Here is an 18878-nt window from a genome sequence, read left to right as displayed (position 1 = left end):
TAATCACAAGACATAAGCAAATATTTTCTAGTGATCAAAGCAGGTGTACGTGTAAAATTTTTAAAAAAACTTAGTTTAAAATGTCATTGCATTATGTTAATTAATGTATTCTATCATTTCTGTCTGCAGTTGAAACAGATAGCACAGTTGGAGTCCGAATTGGATTCTTTGAAAACCAAGTCTGATAATTTTGGGGTGAGTAATTTTCACATTTAAATATGAATTTCTGGAGATAAAGAAGTTTATGATAATTTTGTAAAAAATTGCATAGCATTATTTATATTATAGCTTTCTGCTTAGGCAATGTATGTGTTTTTCTAATTATGTATGTAGATATTGAAGGTTTGTATTAATTTTTTTTACCTACTTGAGTGTTTAGTTCACTCACCACTCATCTCCCATCAAAGTGATGTGGGTTCAGTTCTCGGCTGGGTCAAACCCAGGTCTGTGGCAAGTGGGAAACATGCTGAAATTGCAGTTGGCTGGTAGGTTTTCTTGCGGGTTCTCTTTTATCATCAGGGTTGCCACTTGTCTGGAAAACCCAGAAATTTTTGGGGATTTTGAGACCATCAGGGATTTTTTAGTATCAGTTTCGCAACCATTTGTCAAACGTCACTATCGCAGACCTGCATACAGTAGCGCGTTAAACCTAAATCTGATGTTTTATTACTCCGCTGGGTATTTATATCAATGCGTGCATTCTGTGTACCTGTTACAAATTCTAGTTTACGTTTTACTGGCCCTAGAACATGGCAGTTCGTGTTGTCTGGAGCTCGGGTGGTATTTTCGAGGGCAAGTTGGTACAAATTGAGCGGCTTTCAAGACCTGAAGCTGATGTGTTTTCTTTTAGTGCAACACAAAATAATTATCAGTGAGAAATCTGTGGCTTGACAGCGCCCAACATAGTTACGGAAAGGTTCCCTGATGCGTCATACATAGCCTCTCAGGAACAAGGCGACCTCTATCTCCACGTGGTACCGCTGGTTTTCTAACAGGGGCTACGCCAACAGGGTGGGGGACTTGTCCCCAGTGGCTGATCCCTTGGGAAAGGAGAGGTCCAGAAAAGGGCTGGGGGTCAGGTTGGGGACTCGTGGAGTGGAGACTCCCCCCGTCGCTGGAAACCCAGTCCAGCCTACCCTCTCACACACCCAGTTCTACAGGTGTGGCTGCCACCCGCTCCTAGTCCAAACATCAGGCATGGGGTAAGGGGGAGGCATTACCGGCCTTGGTGCTGACGAGAGACGTCGAGCGCCCGTGTGCTGGTGTGTGTCGGCAGCCGACGATCGCGGAGATCGAGCGCACGATGAGGGCCCGCGACCAGCAGATCCAGGAGATCAAGGAGAACATGAACAACGTTGAGGACAAGGTGTTCGCCAAGTTCTGCACCCAGATCGGGGTCGAGAACATACGGCAGTACGAGGAGCGCGAGCTCAGGTACATTCGGGTCGATGTCACTTTTAAATCAAACCTTTTTCGAAAAGAAAGTGTTGTGTTTGATATCATTGAATGAAATACTCTTAAAAACTAAAATGGTAATATTAAAAAAAATTGTTAAGTTATCGCTTTACGATGCATTCTCATTTACTTCGCTTGGTCAGGTTTTACGTCATGTGGTTACACAAGGAGACTAGGGGCAGTGGGACCTACAAGATCACAGTTTTAACTCTTTCGTGGTTTTTCTGTCCAGGTCACAGCAAGAAAGGATGAAGAAGAGGATGGAATTCGAAAACCAGCGTAACCGCATCTTAAATCAGCTGGAGTTTGAGAAAACTAGAGACACGCGAAGTAAGTTTGTTTAATAGCTGATGTACCATATTTACCCACGTATGGATCACACATTTAATGCCTGTTTTTTTGTTTAATGATATGTACTGCGGCCCTTAATACAAAGTTTTTCATTTTGGGCATTACAAAAAATTGACATTGCACTGTGTGGTTGAGTAAGTGTGTAAATAACTAACCTGTGTTTGGTTTTTAATAAATATGTTAGAGTGAGTGTAAATTGTTTAGTTAAAATATCCCTGCAGTTCATGTAAAACATCATGAACTGTGCTATAACGCAGTGTCTCGGCTACCTGGCCGCTTCCGGTATGTGTATGGCGATCTGTCGCCGAGCTGATACTCTGCAAGAAGGTAATATCTTAAATTAAACCAGTTAGAGAGGAGGGTGTGTGTCTGTGTGGCCATGCTACAGTGATAATGGTTCTCTATCTCCCTCTTATCGTTTTAAATGTGCATGAAATGACATCGTACTCAATTATAATGTCTATCTCCGTAGGTTTTTGTGACACAACTATATCCAAACATTGTTTTTGGCGTGAGTTTCCCATGCTTTCTACTCCAATATTCCTTAACAAAACTGCTGAAAAGGGTGTGCTTGTTTTTACAGGAGAAACTGACAAAAACAATTGAGCAGCTGCCATCTATTCTTTCGTGGGGAAGGAGAGGGATAAAAAAAATAGAATAGACGGGGGAGGGGAAAAAAAGAGTTTAAAAAATAGGATCATTTTGCCATAGAGGATGAAAATGGGAGCTCTGAGTGCCGAGTGCCAGTGTTTCTTAAACGGCAAATGAGCTGAGGCACGGATCACAAAGACTTCACTTGTATTCTTCTGGAGGGACAGATTTACGGCGCGACCCATATTCGATGGCGACCCTTAAGGTGAAACGGTTTAAGATTTTTTTGCCCAGAATTATCGATGTGCCCCGACCCATACGTAGGGGCAGCCCTTGTGCGGGTAAATACGGTATAGATAGGGACCGGAAAAATTTGCGGGTTCAACGACCTGCAGGATGGAACTCCATAGTCCTACGTACACTCGGTCAAATGTCACCCACCCGTTGGCTGCCGTCTTGTGGAGACGCCCCATCGTGGCAGCCTGTGATTCGATAAAGCGTCGGTCAGGTTGTTTCTCATCGGGGCCCGGAGTCATCCAGGTGAGCTGTGAGCCAATTAGCAGAAGCAGCACCGAAGCATAACTATTTTTGTATTTTAGCCTGTCGCAATATGAATTCGCGAATATTTTCCGATCTCTGGGTATAGATAATGAAAGTGGATGAATGGGAAGCCGGACCAGCTGTGGAGGTGGGTGGAGGCCAGATTGCGAGACGGGGAGCGGTGTGTGCCGCAGACAACGTGCTGCGCTGGGAGCGGGCGGTGCAGGACGACGAGGACGCGCTGGAGGCGGCCAAGCAGGCGGAGCAGAAGCAGATGGCGGACATCGAGAAGGACATGCGCGAGCTGGACGTGCTCAAGTCAGAGCGCACCACCAAGAAGAGCGAGGTGGACGCCATGGAGGACCTCATCGGGAAGGTGCGTCTCTCTCGGGACATCCTTCGGACCGGGCTGTTATGACGAGTTCTCTCCCTCAAGGAAAGCCTTATTGCCTTCCCTCTCTAATGGGGCTTGAAGTGGACAAGGGGTTGTAAGATAAGGTCCCGACATTAACTTCAGTTCCACTTCAATTTGCTACTAACTATTACAATTGTCGACAGCGTCACCCATTTATTTAAATCTATAAAATATACTTAAGTCAATCTCGCTATCTCTTACCTCCGCTCTCTTGTGACACGCTTGCGGCAGACCTCTCGGCGAGGCGGGAAGCGGCGACGAGAGTCACGCGACGCGCACCGGGCTCCGTCTCTGCACGGCCACCCACAAAAAGCCCCCTTTCGGGCGTGACTGCCGTGTTTGAGACCTTGGGTCCGCGGCATCGTCGACAGTCCTCGTTCCTACCCCCTCTCGACCCCGTTCGCTTTCCGCAACGGTGGCCAGCCTCGTTCCGAAACGCTGTCCCAGTATTTCGCGCTGACGCCGCTGTTGCCGCAACGAGGCCGGCCCGCACGTCGCTGCAGGTGTGTCACAGGGCCAACGTAATATACAAATATTTAATTTTTAAATGCTTTTAAGTTTTGGAAAAATATTGATAGTCCTTGTTCAGAAATAAGTTCAACTTTCGTTAGGCTTTTAGGTATTCTTAGCCTCCTGTAGATTTCCTGTTGTGTACTTTATGTTTATTTGTATGTGTTAAAATTTTTATTTTTAATAAATGACTACAAATCTTGGCGAACGATGAAACCATCCTTGAATAGGGCCAAAGTAATATACAAATATTTCATTTTTAAATGCTTGAAGTTTTGGAAAAATATTTATAGTCGTTCAAAAATAAGTTCAAATTTCATTAGGCTTTCAGGTATTCTTTGCCTGCTGTAGATTTCGTGTTGTGTACTTTGTGTTTATTTGTATGTGTTGCACGAAGAGATGTGGACTGAAATAATTAGCGGATGCAACATTTGTAAACAACTAGGTATAGTTTGATTGAAAACGAGTCGCGATAGTAACCAACGTCCACTCACAACCACGTTGATTATCGGACTGTCCTCTCCCTGTGCGCAGGTGCACCAACCTATACTTCCTGGCCACTCCAGAGTGACCAACCACAATGCCCTGCAGGGCGGGAAGTTTAAAATGTCTTATATGTAGTCTATACACTACACTAAACATGCTCAAACTATATACACAACAAGTCGGATCAGTATGTGTTAAAATTTTTAATAAATGACACTACAAATCTTGGCGAACGATGGAACCGTCCTTGAATCGGGCCAAAGTTAACATACAGATATTTAATTTTTAAATGCTTGAAGATTTAGTGTTGCTGTTCAGAATACATAAACTGATTTGGAATAATATTTATAGTCCTTGTTCAGAAAAATAAGTTCAACTTTCGTTCATCTTTCAGGTATTCTTAGCCTGCTGTAGATTTCCTGTTGTGTACATTTGTTAAATTAGAAAATTCAAATATCTTATATGTAGTCTTTTGAATCTATGTATTTTGAAGATTCCCCGTACTTATCTCAGTGTTAACTATTTTTATTCTTATTTCAGTTTCTTTAAAGTAAATGGTCATGATCTTACGGTATGAACATTCAATGTGAAAATATTGAAAAATTTTTTTTTTATGTGTGTGGTGTGTGTACTGTTTGTGACACTAATTCACAATTTATCAGAAAGTAGTGTTAATCTTGTAAATCATTTATTATTCAGTACCACATGTTGAATGCAACTTGTATTCAGATTTTTTTTATTGTTTGTTAAGAATATGAATTTTGTCAGACTTGCATCATAAATGCATAACTAGAGATACGGAAATTTTGCGCATTCATTTATTCGCAAGTTAGAATGCAAACCTTCACAATCTCTCACTATGGCCATTAATGGACCGCAGTTATTTAGACACGCCCCTCTTAAGTAAGGCCTTTAGCAAACAATGCCCAGCTAAGAGTGAAGTAGGCTAATTAGTTAGAGTCAATTAACAAGGATAAAAATATTATCGATGATAAATCAACCAATAGGAAAGCAAACCTGGGTTGAGCAAACCTATGACTTTTGAATTCTTTCCTAAGACTAGAAGAATCCGTGAAATTTCCGTGTGTCTTTGCATAATCCTAAAATCGCATAAATGTGGTTTTGTACTCCTGCGAGCACACGGAGGAGTTTTTGCGCTGTGCGCAGGCTCGTCGCGAGATGGGGAGCATCGCGAAGGACATCCAGGCTGTGCAGAAGCAGCAGACGGCTCTGGAATCCAAGATAGAGCAGAGGCGGGCCGATCGGCACAGCATCCTCAAACAGTGCAAGGTCTGTCGTGTCTTGGTATTAAGCACAGGGCCGGTGCAAGGTAAATTGGCGCCCTAGGCGAAAAACCTTAAAGCCTCCCCCCCCGAGACACCCCAAAAAAAATTTTTCCTTTCCTCAAAATACATCACGTAAGCCTAAGATATTGTCAAGGATCAAATGTAAGCAGGCTTGTTTTTTTTTTTACTTATTACAAATCATAAACAGGTCACATTGGACTTTAAATAATTACTTATACAGTATCAATATAAACATTCCAAACTGTTAAAATAATCCATTTTCATCTAGTTTCAATAATCGTTAAACATATATTATCAGCTGTTATGTGTCGTGCTGCGCCGCCCCCAGCTACTTGGCGCCCTGGGCGGTTGCCTAGTTCGCCTGTATGGACGCGCCGGCCCTGATTAAGCATCATCTTTCATCAATCTGCCCAAGAAAAAATAATTAAGCCTCTCTGTTCAGCCAGTGTTATCTATCTTTTTTCCCCCTAATAAATGACCATAAACCTTAAGGTTAAAGCATTTTAGTAAATAAAAAAATAGCTTTTGTAGGGTATGTGATTTTTTTTTGCCTTAGTAAAGTTTGTTGGGATATTTAGTCTTTATTTTTAGGAGTTGTTGTTATTCATAAAACTGGTGTATTATGTAACAAATATGAAACTAAAATATTTCTTAGTACTTTTTTAACTGTAATACTCGTTTTGACTTACTGTAATGCACATATACAGTTAAATAATGTATAAGCACGACTAGAACATAACTACTAAGAAAATTAAAAACAAATCTGCAAATTTTTGTGTGTTTGAAAAATATGCCAACTTGATTAATGTAAAATACGTAACTACTAGTAAGAGATGTCAGATAATTTTTGAAGTTTGTGGGTGTAATGGGAGTAAAATTTCAAGGCCGAATTTTAAAGCAACGTTTTTAACAAGTTGACATGCTTTGCGATATATTTTCTGTTGTATTGCAATTCACCATAAGATCTTGTCCCTAGGAGTAAATAATTTTTATTGTTTTCATTAAAGGCACTCAGTTTTTTCATTAAAATTGTATTTTGTATTTCCATAGTAATATTTATTTCAATATGTGCAGATGGAAGACATAGCCATTCCGATGCAGCGAGGGAACATGGAGGATATAGCGCAGGAGTCGTCTGTTATGGACGCGTCTGAGAACTCGTCCTTGGAGAACACTTCTTTGAGTGTGCAGCAAATTTATGATCGAGAGAGCAGGTACTCCTTGAACATTAATTAGATTTGCTGGGTAAACCCTGCAAACTTTGATGTAATTTTCTTCCAAAATTTGGTGCTTTGAGAATTCAGATCTTGCCATTTTGTGTTGCATTAGACCATCGGCACTAGGCTCAATCCGTTTTTTTTTTTTTTTTGTTTCATTGTATGTCACCTCTGTTTGAAGTTGATTACCTCTAAGTTGCATGACAAAGTTCAGTATTTCCTGAGGTGATTTAAAAAGAAAAAAATTACTATCCCATATTTAATTTAAAAATTTTTTAGTATCAAATAATAATGTTATTTTGTGTTTTCTATGTTGTCTAGCAGTTTAATGTTGTTATAAAGTCCTTATCTTTGTTTGTCTAGCTGTGTTTTATTTTTTTTTTTTTAAGATCTGTCTTTGCCTTTGTGCATTTATGTTTTTGTATTGTGCCTTCAGTTTGGAAGAGGCATAGCAACGCATGCCGGGCATTAGCTAGTCTTAAATAATCTCTCTAGCGCAGTTGAGAGTCGTACTTCCTGTTCGAGCTGCACGTGCAGTGGAAGTTGATCTCGTTGCAGGATCGTCATCGACTACACGCAGCTGCCGGAGAACCTGAAAGAGCTCGACGAGCCGGACGACGTGAAGAAGATGGGCGACCGCCTGAACCGGGCCATCAACGACCTTCAGAACACCATCCAGAGGATCCAGGCCCCCAACATGCGGGTATATGTCGCGCAACCTCGCTACTGCCGCGGCGGAACATCACGAGGGGCTCAACCAGGGGCGTAGCCAGGGGGAGGGTTTTAGGGGTTCAAACCCCACCCCCCTCCCCCCTTAGCACCGAATCTTTAATTAATTTCTTATTCATCACTCAAACAAATTTCATATTAAAATTAATAAAATTATTACCATTACAATATTTAAATTTAAGAAACCGATAACTGCTAAAATAGCACTATTTTACACCTTAAAATCCTAATTTTCCCAGGGGTAGGACCCCATGACCCCCCGCTTTAATACAAGGGGCTGGGGGGGGGGGGCATGATTCTTAACACCCCCCCCCCCCCCCCATACACAAATCCTGGCTACGCCACTGGGCTAAACGTCATGATAGTTTCGAAACTGCCCCGTCGGTTCGACTGCGGAAATCACGGAACGTACGTACGGGATGTTCATGACTTGCAGGCGATGCAGAAGTTGGACCTGGCTCGCGAGAAGCTGCAGGAGACGAACGAGGAGTTCGAAATCGCGCGCCGGGCCGCGAGGAAGGCGAAGCTCACCTTCGAGCGGGTGAAGAAGGACCGACACGACCGGTTCATGGACTGCTTCGAGCACGTGGCCAACGAAATCGATAATATATACAAGGTACAGCGGCCACTGCGTTAGCAGTCTGTGTCGGTGATTTTAGTGATGGATGAGTCAGTAAAAATGAATGTATGTTTACCAGTCGTTTTCCTTTGTAAATCAGACTTAAAATAATGGGAGAAAGATGTCAGAAGAGTTCAGGGTGGTTGTGTTTAAAATATTTTAGATACTGAGAACAAAATAAGTTGACAGTACCTTGCAGATTAATGTTTTTTGCTGATAGTCAATGCCGTATTGACTGGCCATACCATACTAGATAGTACCTATTAAATTTCTTTATTTAAGCTTTTTGTGTCCCTAAAAAAAAATCAAAAAAATTATTAGATGCAGTCTGCACACCAAATCGGAGGCAGTGTCACTAGCGTTGCGTATTTAATTCAGGTAGTATAGCCATAACTTTAACCAAAAAATTATTAATTAAGATAGAAAGACAAGATATTACTATCAGAGCCAGTGCAAATGAGTTCAAACTTGCATACAAGATGTATGATGAGGTATTCTGCTGAAATATTAATTTTTTCAAAATCCAATGTGCTTCAAAATTTGTAGGGATGTGCGAAAGTGACTTTATCCACACGAAATGAAAGTGAAAGAAAATTTATCAAGTTTCGCGAAAGTGAAACGAAAATGAATTTTTCTATGAGATAAATATATTCTTAACGAAAGTTAAGCGAAATTTTTTAATTAACAAAGAAAAAAAAGTGCCCCAAAATTTGCTCTTCAGTAATAAATTCTATTACATAAATCATTTTTGTACCTTTTGATGTATATATAAATATTACTATTTAATATAGTCAACATCCGCCCTAGACCACACAACACAGCCCCATGTCACTCGTAAATTTCAAGAATCAATCCAGATCTTTCAGCGCACAGACTATTTCCTTTACAGTCGTAATGTCGCAGTCTATGATAATATATTTATCACGTGCATGGTACTGATGAAAAAACACGTGACTACTGCGGAACGGCCGTCATCTTGCACCACTGTCACACATGGCTAGCTCAGGAAGCTGTAAACCAGGCAAGGGACATGGTCAAAACAAAACATAACAAATGGTTGCTGCCAAGTGACTTGTTGACCTTTTTGTCTAATTGGCTGTATATTATGAGGATTTTATATGCCAGTCAGAGTATGTAAATTTTAAATAAAGCAGACGAAAATGTTTTTGTTTGGCTGTGCGCGAATAAAAGTAGGTACGTTCTTTGTTTATGTGTATACGGTAAATACTAAATAGTGTACTAACAGTTCTGGAATGTATGTTTTACGAATATAGTACCTACACTACTGTTTGAAAGCAAATGAATCAGGTAATTTTTCAAATATTGCATGATTTTGTTTTGATACCTAGGCCTACTGTAATCACGGTTGAATTTTGTTTACTTTATCTGCCATGTTTGTTCAAATTATGATTTTACCGTATTTTCATTAACGTGAGTTTTTTTCATCACCACGTAAATTAATCTTAATGAAATCTTTTTTCTAATTAATGTCTTTATATGATTTGCATATGTTATTACATTATTAGTAATAACAAGCAAATCATATAAAGACATTACAGTAGAATCCCAGTGCTAAGTACTTACAGGTACCTCAAGTTTTTGTACTTAGTACTGAAATATGCATACATATCTTTACAAAGAGAAAAAAATATATATAAAAAAATAGCTACAGGAGAGCCGCAATGCCATATGTATTCGCAACTGCGACTTGCTTTTTTCCCCTTGTCTAGTTCTCTGAGTATATCCACTTTTTCCTTAAGCGTGAATTGCTTTCGTTTCTTTTTATCTCCAGGATCATTCATATTGTAGCACAAATATAATGCGGTGTCTAAATAACGTAACCTGAAAATAAACTCAACAATAACAATAAACAATCCCGGCACAGACATCAAACAGTATTTTTAGCGTAGCGTAACACTTTTGTCTAAATAATTAATACTTCTCTCAAACCTCCGTCTTTCGATGTATCGAATGGTGTTGTGTTGCTCACGTCGCATACTACGTACGGTATAATCTATGGTTGTGCGCGCAACTGTTTGTTAACTTTGTTTTGAGAATTTAGAGGTTAGAAAATACGTTGCGGTGGTATTTGTGTATCTTTGTTATACTACATTAATCATTTAGCTGGAAATTTATTTACCAGTTTAAGTAAATTTTGGTGTAGTAATGCCACGCTACTAGTAGAATTTATACGTTATAGTGAAAATATGATACTTTAAACTGAAACCGTTTTGCATGGCGAAGATACGATTTTTGGCGGGCACTTAAAAAAAAATTCGTTAAGTGAAATATACTTTATAATAAGGTACGTTATTGTACCGGTATTCTACTGTACATTTTTATTAAATTACGATTTCTTTTTCAACTAGAACAAACGAACTTAGGTAAGCTATTGAACTTTCGTTTGGCTCGAAATATTTCGCTAAAAACGAACTTCGACAGATGAAATTCTTACCGAAATCGAAAATGAAAGTAGCAAAATTTCGATTTCGGTATCGGTATACAGAACATTCGCACAACCCTAAAAATTTGGGGTAGGGATGTGCGAGTACCCGATATTTTCGGGTATGGTTCGAATCCACAATTACCCGAACCCGGAATTGTTGTACGTACATGGATTCGAACAGTATTACGAATATTCACAAAAGTTATAAATTAATAAATACGGCTCAAAAATACTAGCAGTGAAATATAAAATTAGACTACTATTACGTATGTATTTATAATAATATGTATCAAAGAAAGATATGTAGAATAATAATTACCTAACACAGTGACATTAAAAGAATTTCGAGATTTCAAGGGCTTAAACTATAATTACGAAGTTCGTCTTATAGCAAACTATAAACTAAAAACAATTACATACCTCCAAGAAAAAAACGTCTTGGCTAATTATTGGAGGAAAAATGGTTTCGTTTGCTGAAACGTTTATAAAACTGAGATTTCCCTATGGCCTGCAGTTTATTACGATTGAGTTGGAGAATCGAATATGTTTTGGTTTTCGTATTTTAAAGTGTTTATTATTAAATTAAGTTTACATAATTATAAACATTTCAATCTCAGTGTAATAAATACGTAATTGCCAGTAGTTACAGTTAGAAAAAAGAGAACACACATTATTTTTAAATTAATGAGTTATTTAAAATTATTCTGTGCTTAATATTCGGAATCGGATTCATATCTCAAATATTGCCAGGGATTCGAACCGAACTGAAAATCAAGGATTCGCAAATCTCTAAAAATTTCAGAGGCAAAATGTCATAAATTTAATTTTAGATGCTTGTACTTGCCGCAGTCGCTGGCGAAGAACCAGTCGGCGCAGGCCTTCCTGGGCCCGGAGAACCCGGAGGAGCCGTACTTGGACGGCATAAACTACAACTGCGTGGCGCCCGGCAAGAGGTTCCAGCCCATGTCGAACCTGTCTGGCGGGGAGAAGACGGTGGCCGCCCTGGCGCTGCTGTTCGCCATTCACAGGTCGGGAACACCGACATGCACAGGGGCGTAGGAACCGGGGGGGGACATGGGGGACTGTCCCCCCCAACTTTCTAGACCGTGATATTTTTATTTTATAATATTATTCTGCCCAACTTTATTTTTAATTTCTTCACTCTCAAATTTTATCTTAAGGAAACAATAATAATTTTAACATCGATGTATCCAATGGTTAAAAGCGCTATCGTGCACTTTTAAAATCAAAATTTTCCGGTGGAGGACCCCCGGACCCCCCGTCTTAGTAAGAGGGGAATGGGTTTACATGACATCAAAATCATTATTTGTCCCCCCCAACTTTATGAACACAGCTACGCCAATGAACATGCATGTGCATAGACCCCCAAAAATTAATGAAGCGCGAAGTTCGCGACAAAAGACCAGATTCAACTTTTTTTTTAAAGAGCTTTTTCGTGAAATTTAAACATTTTTTTTTTTTTTTTTTTTTGTGGAACATGAACTTCTGTGAGAAATACAGCTGTTTCCTGGAGTTGATTGTCATCATTTCTGAAAACATCATAGATTTTTAACACAGGAAACAAATTTCAATGCCAAAGTATTTGGATATCATAAAGCTTTTTCTACTAGTGCTTTTTTTGTACCCTTTTTATTTTTAGTACCAACGTTTTGCAAAACTTTTGCCTTATTTTAACACCACTTTTAGTAAATCAGATCCCTTATGTGTTTAAATGGGGGTGCATACATTGTTTTCATCTGCTTTTTTTTTAGCATCAATTTTTAAAGTGACCAGATTACACATGTGTATTGTGTAAAATATAGCCAGGGTTATGTCCTGACTGTTACCTACAAATTAAAAAGTCATATAAGTAGTATAATCTTGCAATCACAGCTCAGGTATGAAAGGGAATTTGTTGCCTTCACAAAACTAGTACTGTGCACTCAGTAAAACCTTGTTCAGACGTTTCTGTAGGGACTAAAATTAAAGGCACAAGAACGTTTTTATAGAGCAAGTGTAACATTACTTGTACTTATTAAGCATAAAATCTTTGGAAGAGGCTTTTACGATTTTCAGAGCATGGTTTTGAAGTTGTACTCACATTGAGTCACATTTTGGTAATTTTCATTTTATCCTATTGAAAAGGAAGAGAATGGAGTAAAATCTGTAGTAAAAATTATTTCCCTTGTGTTAATGACTGTATTAATGTCAGTATAGCATTCATATGAAATAAATAAATAATTTGTTCCTCCATGATAGATAACTTTTTACCCTGAGGCTGCACTTTTACGTTCCAAAAGTTTTTTTTTTTTTTGTATTGCTGTTGGGAATGTATCGTGTTGCAAGGTTCCACTGTGTGTGTGGTGTCCCGACTCTAGTTACCAGCCGTCACCGTTCTTCGTCCTGGACGAGATCGATGCAGCGCTCGACAACACTAACATAGGGAAGGTGGCGAGCTACATCAGGGACAAGACCACGTCTCTGCAGACCATCGTGATATCCCTCAAGGAGGAGTTCTACAGCCATGCCGACGCTCTCATCGGGATCTGCCCTGATGTGAGCTGATCTCAGTGCACTTGCTCACTTAACACACTTAACAAATTATTAACACGAAATCAACCAAAAAAATAATATTTTTTTTCTTTGATGGTGCTGTTTACCCTATGTGGTTTCAAAACCAAGCTTTCTTGATTATGTTAATTGGTTCGCAAGGTCAAGTATTAGATCAGTAGTCGTACATGAGATTGATATGGTCAGTGGATAATTAAATTGTTTGTATAGCCCAGTCAGTGTTAGAACCATAACAGCCGTTGTGTTCTGTGTTAAATACACTTGCTTAGGTAGATAGCATGGGTGTAAGCTTTCTCCCCTACTCCTCCCTGACATTTCAAGTTTGAAACTGTGAAACTGGAATTAAAATGTAATCTCGTGCACCCCCCCCCCCCCTTTTTTTTTCCCTTCGTGGAATCATGTTTGATAGAAGTTGTTTTTGTAAAAATTTATCATGCTGATTGTTTACAGATTAAGATCTGTCCTTACATGAATTGATATTCCAATACAGTGAAATCCGTTTAGAAAAGTTTCTGAAGGTACTTAGAAATTTAGACTTATTAACGAGGTAAACTTATTAAAATGATAAAATTTTATTTATTTATAGGGTAGGTGTACAGTTAAGAGGGTACTTCCAGTTTTATCTTTTGTATTAATATACTTATACTGTAATGTAAATACTAAAATGTTGTGACTACAAGTAAAAATATGTGCCACAGGGCAACTATTTGCAAGAAATAGTGGGTAGTAGTGTAATTACTCAGTTACACTGGTTTGGACCTGTTTCCTTAAGCAGCAGGAGGAAATTATCTTTTCAAAATGTTAAGGGGAAGGAGAATGTATTGTGATGCCCTCCTTCTTAGACCCAGGCCGTATTTTAATGAGTGTTTTGGGGACTTATTTTTTTGTATGTGGATTTAGATTCGTTGTACGACAGGCGGCTGGTGCCAGAGGCAAGTTGTGTTGCAACGTGTGCGCTCGTGCTTGCAGGCCGGAGAGTGTTTGGTCAGCAAAGTCCTCACGCTGGACCTGACCCAGTTCCCGTCTCACATCTGAGCCCGAGGGAACACGCGTATCGCTTGTGGCATTGTGTGAAGATCGGAAGGAGAAATATACCGTACTATGAACAGTACAAATAATGTTTCTGACAGCATTTTTTTTAAATGACTTTTATTCAAGGATTTAATTAGGATCATGTTTCTATGTTTTTTTTTCTTTTGCATTGAAATATGTTTTCTCGTGTGTCTTGATCATTGTGCAAGTATCCTAAGATGACTGAAAGAAGTCTACATACTAGTGATGGGTTCGTCCCGGTTCTCAGCAAATTAACTGGTACAAAGAACCATAAGTATAATCCCGGTACCACAGAGAGCTTAACAGCCCAACCTTTCAGTGGTGAAAATACAATATAGTCTTACTGTGTAAAAACGTAGTAAAAATGCTGTTGTAAGGGGGGGACATATATTTTGCATACATTCTAACTTCCATTTCAGCCCTTTTTGACAGTGAACGAGAGATCCGTAAACCTTGAAAATGGCCGCCGAGATCGCAACCTTTTTTTCGTCCCTCTTTTCACTTGGAGACAGGGATGATAATTTTAACTAAAAGTAGACCTGTGAAAAAAATAACTGCAGGCTAGTAATTATTTTATGTGCTTAAATTAAATATCAACTCTACAAGAAAAACATTTTTACCAGACTTAATATGTATCACTAGATTTATAATCCACCCCAGAGACATTCAGCACCTGTACTGCCCAGGGGCTAGGTACTGTATTTACTTTCAAATGAGTTGCCCCTTTGTATGGGTCGCATCCTTAATTTTGGCAAAAAAAAAAAAAAAAAAAAAACACTTTACTGTAAGAGTCACCCTCGAATATGAGTCGTGCCATGAATCTGTCTCCAGTAGAATACAAGTGAAGTATTTATGTTTCTGTGTCTCAGCTTATTCCCCCGTAAGAAACACAGCGCCCTTCCCCTCTCCTACCTTTATGGCCATTCCCGTCATCCCTCCTCGCTAAGCACTATCTAAAAAAAATAAAAAGGAAATGTGTTTCCACCCCTCCCCCGACATTATTTTTTACCTGTCACCTTCCCCAAGAGACCTTCCCCAAAAAGACCACCATACTTCAATAATAAACATGCTCTTTACAGCAGTTTTGTCATGAATGGAATGTTGCAGTAGAAAGCGTTTGAAATCTCATGGGGGGGGGGGGGGGATGTTTAAACACAGTTGTCGCAAAAACCTGTAGGCATAGAAATGTGATGTTTGAGTATGGTAACAGTTCAAAAACATTTAATGCTCCAAAAAAAAAAAAAAAAACTTTTCTCGCTGGTTTAATTTTAGACTCCCCCTCTTGCTGGGCTGGCTCAAATTGGAAAATTTGCATGTGGGACGCAGTACAGTTTATTAAACAAAAAAATTGGCACAAAATCTTTGACCCATATGCGGGTAAATACTACAGTACTTATTTGTAGTGGAATTATGGTGAAGTTAGGCCCTTAAAAGTCATATTGAACAAATAAACATGTCATCTATCAGGACATACTATATTTTTTGGTGTGACTGGAAGTTGTGCGAGGAAGTAACCTAGAACAGAGTACTGAGAACTGATTTTCAAGGACTGGACCCGAACTAAGACTCGGTGATAAATGTAGAACCGGCCCATCATTAGTACGTAACATTGAATTTGGGAAATGTACATAAGACTGTTGAAAAAAAAAAATTAGCCATGAGATGTGTGTTGTCTTTATTTTAAGATTTAATTTTTTTTAGTAATTTGGTCCAGTTAATTTATTAACATGAAATTTTTCAGAAAATGACTACATATTTACTTCCTGATATTACGTGGTTGGCTGCTCAATATCATAAAATCTTTAACACTTTGTTACTTTCTAGAATGGCCTGGCAAAGCATCCCCAGAATAGCAACAAGTTCATGATGTCATAAAAAGTTGATGATGTCAATATGCAATGACTTCGAAGATGATTTTGAAGGTTTGTCTTTTCACCAAAGTTAGGATGACTTAATGAAATGGAGCAGTTTTCTTTTCTAATTAAAAAATAAAGTACATAAAATAAAGAATCTTTAACCAGTCTCTGGTTTGTCCATTTTCATTTAACATAGATCACAACTTACGGTTCAAGTTCAAATGATTTTTTTTTCACACTTTTTCGCTCTCTCATCACAAATTGTACATTACTCATTGATTAAAATCCGTCAGTTAAATTTTAAAGAAAGTACAAAATGTTTGCAAGTCAAGTTGCCAAAATTATAAATTCAAAAAAAAGTTAAAAAAAAATTGCAACTTAGCCCTGATTTGTGCATTAGTTTTCTGCTTAGCGATTTATTTGATGGTTTGTCGTGAGTTGCTACAGACACCACCGGATGGTACAATCAGCAAATAACAACTACGGTACAACCCCGTTACGTTATTCAAGGGACTGGATGCTCGAAACTTCTTGAAAGGGAAATACAAATTCAGTTGCTACATAAAAACAAATTTTATTAAAAAGAAATACTATAGTAACTCAAATATTACACTTGCATATAATTGTCAGCTTGCTGGAAATTCTAAACTAGTATCCGTAAAAACAATTATTCGAACTGAATTTAATTCAATAACCACAATAATATTTATCAAAAAAAACACTAGCAAAAAAAAAGTAACATTTACTGTTTGGAAAAATACTGGGTCAGAGTTCCTTTTTGAAAACATTTTCAGACTTACGCATCACAAAACTGTCCAGTTCCCACAAGCTCTTCAAAGAATACGCTTTTTCTTTCCAAATGCTAATTCCACAGCTTTCACCATATTCGCAGTTATCAGTAACGACTGCCGAGGCTTTGTGTGTGTCAAATTCCCAATCATTCCAATTTTTTAAAGAGCATTTGTGTTAAAATAGTCCTATGTATGTCTGTCATCAACACTACAAATGTCACTGATTCTAATGCCGAGCCTAGAACCAAAATGTGCAGTGACACCCAAACAGCTGCGCATCTGACCATGTATCACTAGTTAATGTTAGGTATTCAACATTGGAGAGTTTTGATTTCATTAATGTTGACAAGACGTCATACATACAGTCAAGCCACCGTGTCACAGTACATCTGCTGGGTATTTTACAATGAGGAGCAATAACTTTAAGCATATTTTTGAAGCCGTCATTCTCTACCACAGAAAAATGCTGATTTGTCCTTACAAATGACGTACAATAGAGCATTGTTAATTTTTCTCGTCTTGTCACTGTTAACAGAAGTGCATGTGTAAATATCTTCGAAACTATTCTTTACTGACTGCTCAGTCTTTACAGGCTATAAAGATAACTCTGTGTCACAATGAATGTCCATAGTCTGGTCTGCTGGAGGTGTTGGTGGGGCATCTGATGCTGATAACTGGATTTAGGGTGCTGGTGCAATCATTAATTGCCTCATCTCTTTTGTTGGAGTACTTAGGCTTGATAGATCTATTTGCATATTATTACTTTTTTTTTTTTTAATTTTAAGTCAATAGCTTTGTGGACGTTCTTTGTGCCCCATTAAATTTGTAGTGTTTCCAGATGTTAGAATAGTTTTTTACCATAGTTTACACTTAGCAGTTTCATCATAATTTTTCTCAAAATAATTCCAGACTTTACTTTTATAATTAGGTGGCACAATGAAATAATTCTGAAAAAAAAAAAAATTACTGTTGGTAATTAATATATTGTTTTAACTAAATCAAGACGAGATTTCGATATCAATTTAAAGTCAAAGATTTTTGTTCCATCACTACGAATGGATACCACAATGAGCAATAACAAAATGAGTTAATTTTTAAGACATCTCTTGCATTACGGTAACTGAATTGTTCCAATAATGATTGTCAAATTTAGAAGATATCAATACAAAAATATTACCCAACCAACGAAAAACAGAACTGCCAATACTATTACTTATCACAGAACACAATACCCTTGCTATAAAGCCTGATGGAAGGTTTCCTATAAACTGCGGTAGAAGCTTCCAACAAAATTGCTAGACAAGCCTCCATGGCAGCAGGTATGGCTGTTTCTATGGAAGAAACTATCACACCCTTATAGCACCTTCAAGAAACAAGTAAACATTTATTGTGGGGGGAAAAAAAAAACTTTGTTCATACAAAAACAAATATTTACAAAAATAAAGTAGTTACTTATTTGGGTATTTTTTGTACACTCGACCAATTAAAAAAAGACTTTTATTAGCCTACAGTTCCTGCTTGTTAAATCCAAACTTTATTTACATTTTTGTGTTCTATATTAATAATTAATTTTGCGTGGATAGTGTTTGTTCATTGAAAAAATGTTATGAATTTGTACATTGCTTTTTTACAATCACTATAGCATATAACAAATTATACATTTTAATAGAACAAATTCTTGGCAAATAATGAGGGGGGTAATGGGTAAATTTGTAGACTAGTGGTATGTGGTAAATAATCTAGATGTTTACTAATAAATGTTTTCTTTAGTAACTATGATACTGTTTTTTTTTTTTAATAAAACATGAGTGTGTTTTATTGGTGAGTTATTTTTTAGGATAAAGACTGTCCAGTGTCTACCTTCATGGCAGGAACACATGAATGAACTAGGGGAGAAAAAGGATAAGATTTTCAATATTTGTAAATGGACCAAAACAGGTG

At 38.1% G+C, this 18878-nt stretch overlaps 1 protein-coding gene across 3 annotated transcripts in view; it reads left to right on the top strand.

Annotated features, from left to right (window-relative positions):
• LOC134539353 (structural maintenance of chromosomes protein 1A) overlaps nucleotides 1-15953 on the top strand; it is a 37374-nt gene extending 21421 nt beyond the window's left edge. For all 3 annotated transcript variants that reach the window (XM_063381325.1, XM_063381324.1, XM_063381327.1), the window contains 11 exons: nucleotides 130-195; nucleotides 1277-1434; nucleotides 1688-1785; nucleotides 3132-3313; nucleotides 5516-5638; nucleotides 6730-6869; nucleotides 7431-7575; nucleotides 8038-8217; nucleotides 11516-11694; nucleotides 13045-13222; nucleotides 14207-15953. In XM_063381325.1, coding sequence (XP_063237395.1) covers nucleotides 130-195; nucleotides 1277-1434; nucleotides 1688-1785; nucleotides 3132-3313; nucleotides 5516-5638; nucleotides 6730-6869; nucleotides 7431-7575; nucleotides 8038-8217; nucleotides 11516-11694; nucleotides 13045-13222; nucleotides 14207-14272 — 1515 coding nt within the window. In that variant the 3' untranslated portion in view covers nucleotides 14273-15953. The remainder of the gene's footprint in view (nucleotides 1-129; nucleotides 196-1276; nucleotides 1435-1687; nucleotides 1786-3131; nucleotides 3314-5515; nucleotides 5639-6729; nucleotides 6870-7430; nucleotides 7576-8037; nucleotides 8218-11515; nucleotides 11695-13044; nucleotides 13223-14206) is intronic.
• Nucleotides 15954-18878: the final 2925 nt, after the last annotated feature.

The sequence above is a fragment of the Bacillus rossius genome, chromosome 15 (genome assembly GCF_032445375.1).
Source record: "Bacillus rossius redtenbacheri isolate Brsri chromosome 15, Brsri_v3, whole genome shotgun sequence".
NCBI lineage: Eukaryota > Metazoa > Arthropoda > Insecta > Phasmatodea > Bacillidae > Bacillus > Bacillus rossius.
The sequence above is the reverse complement of the archived record's forward strand: the minus strand, read 5'-3'. Positions and strand labels throughout refer to the sequence as shown.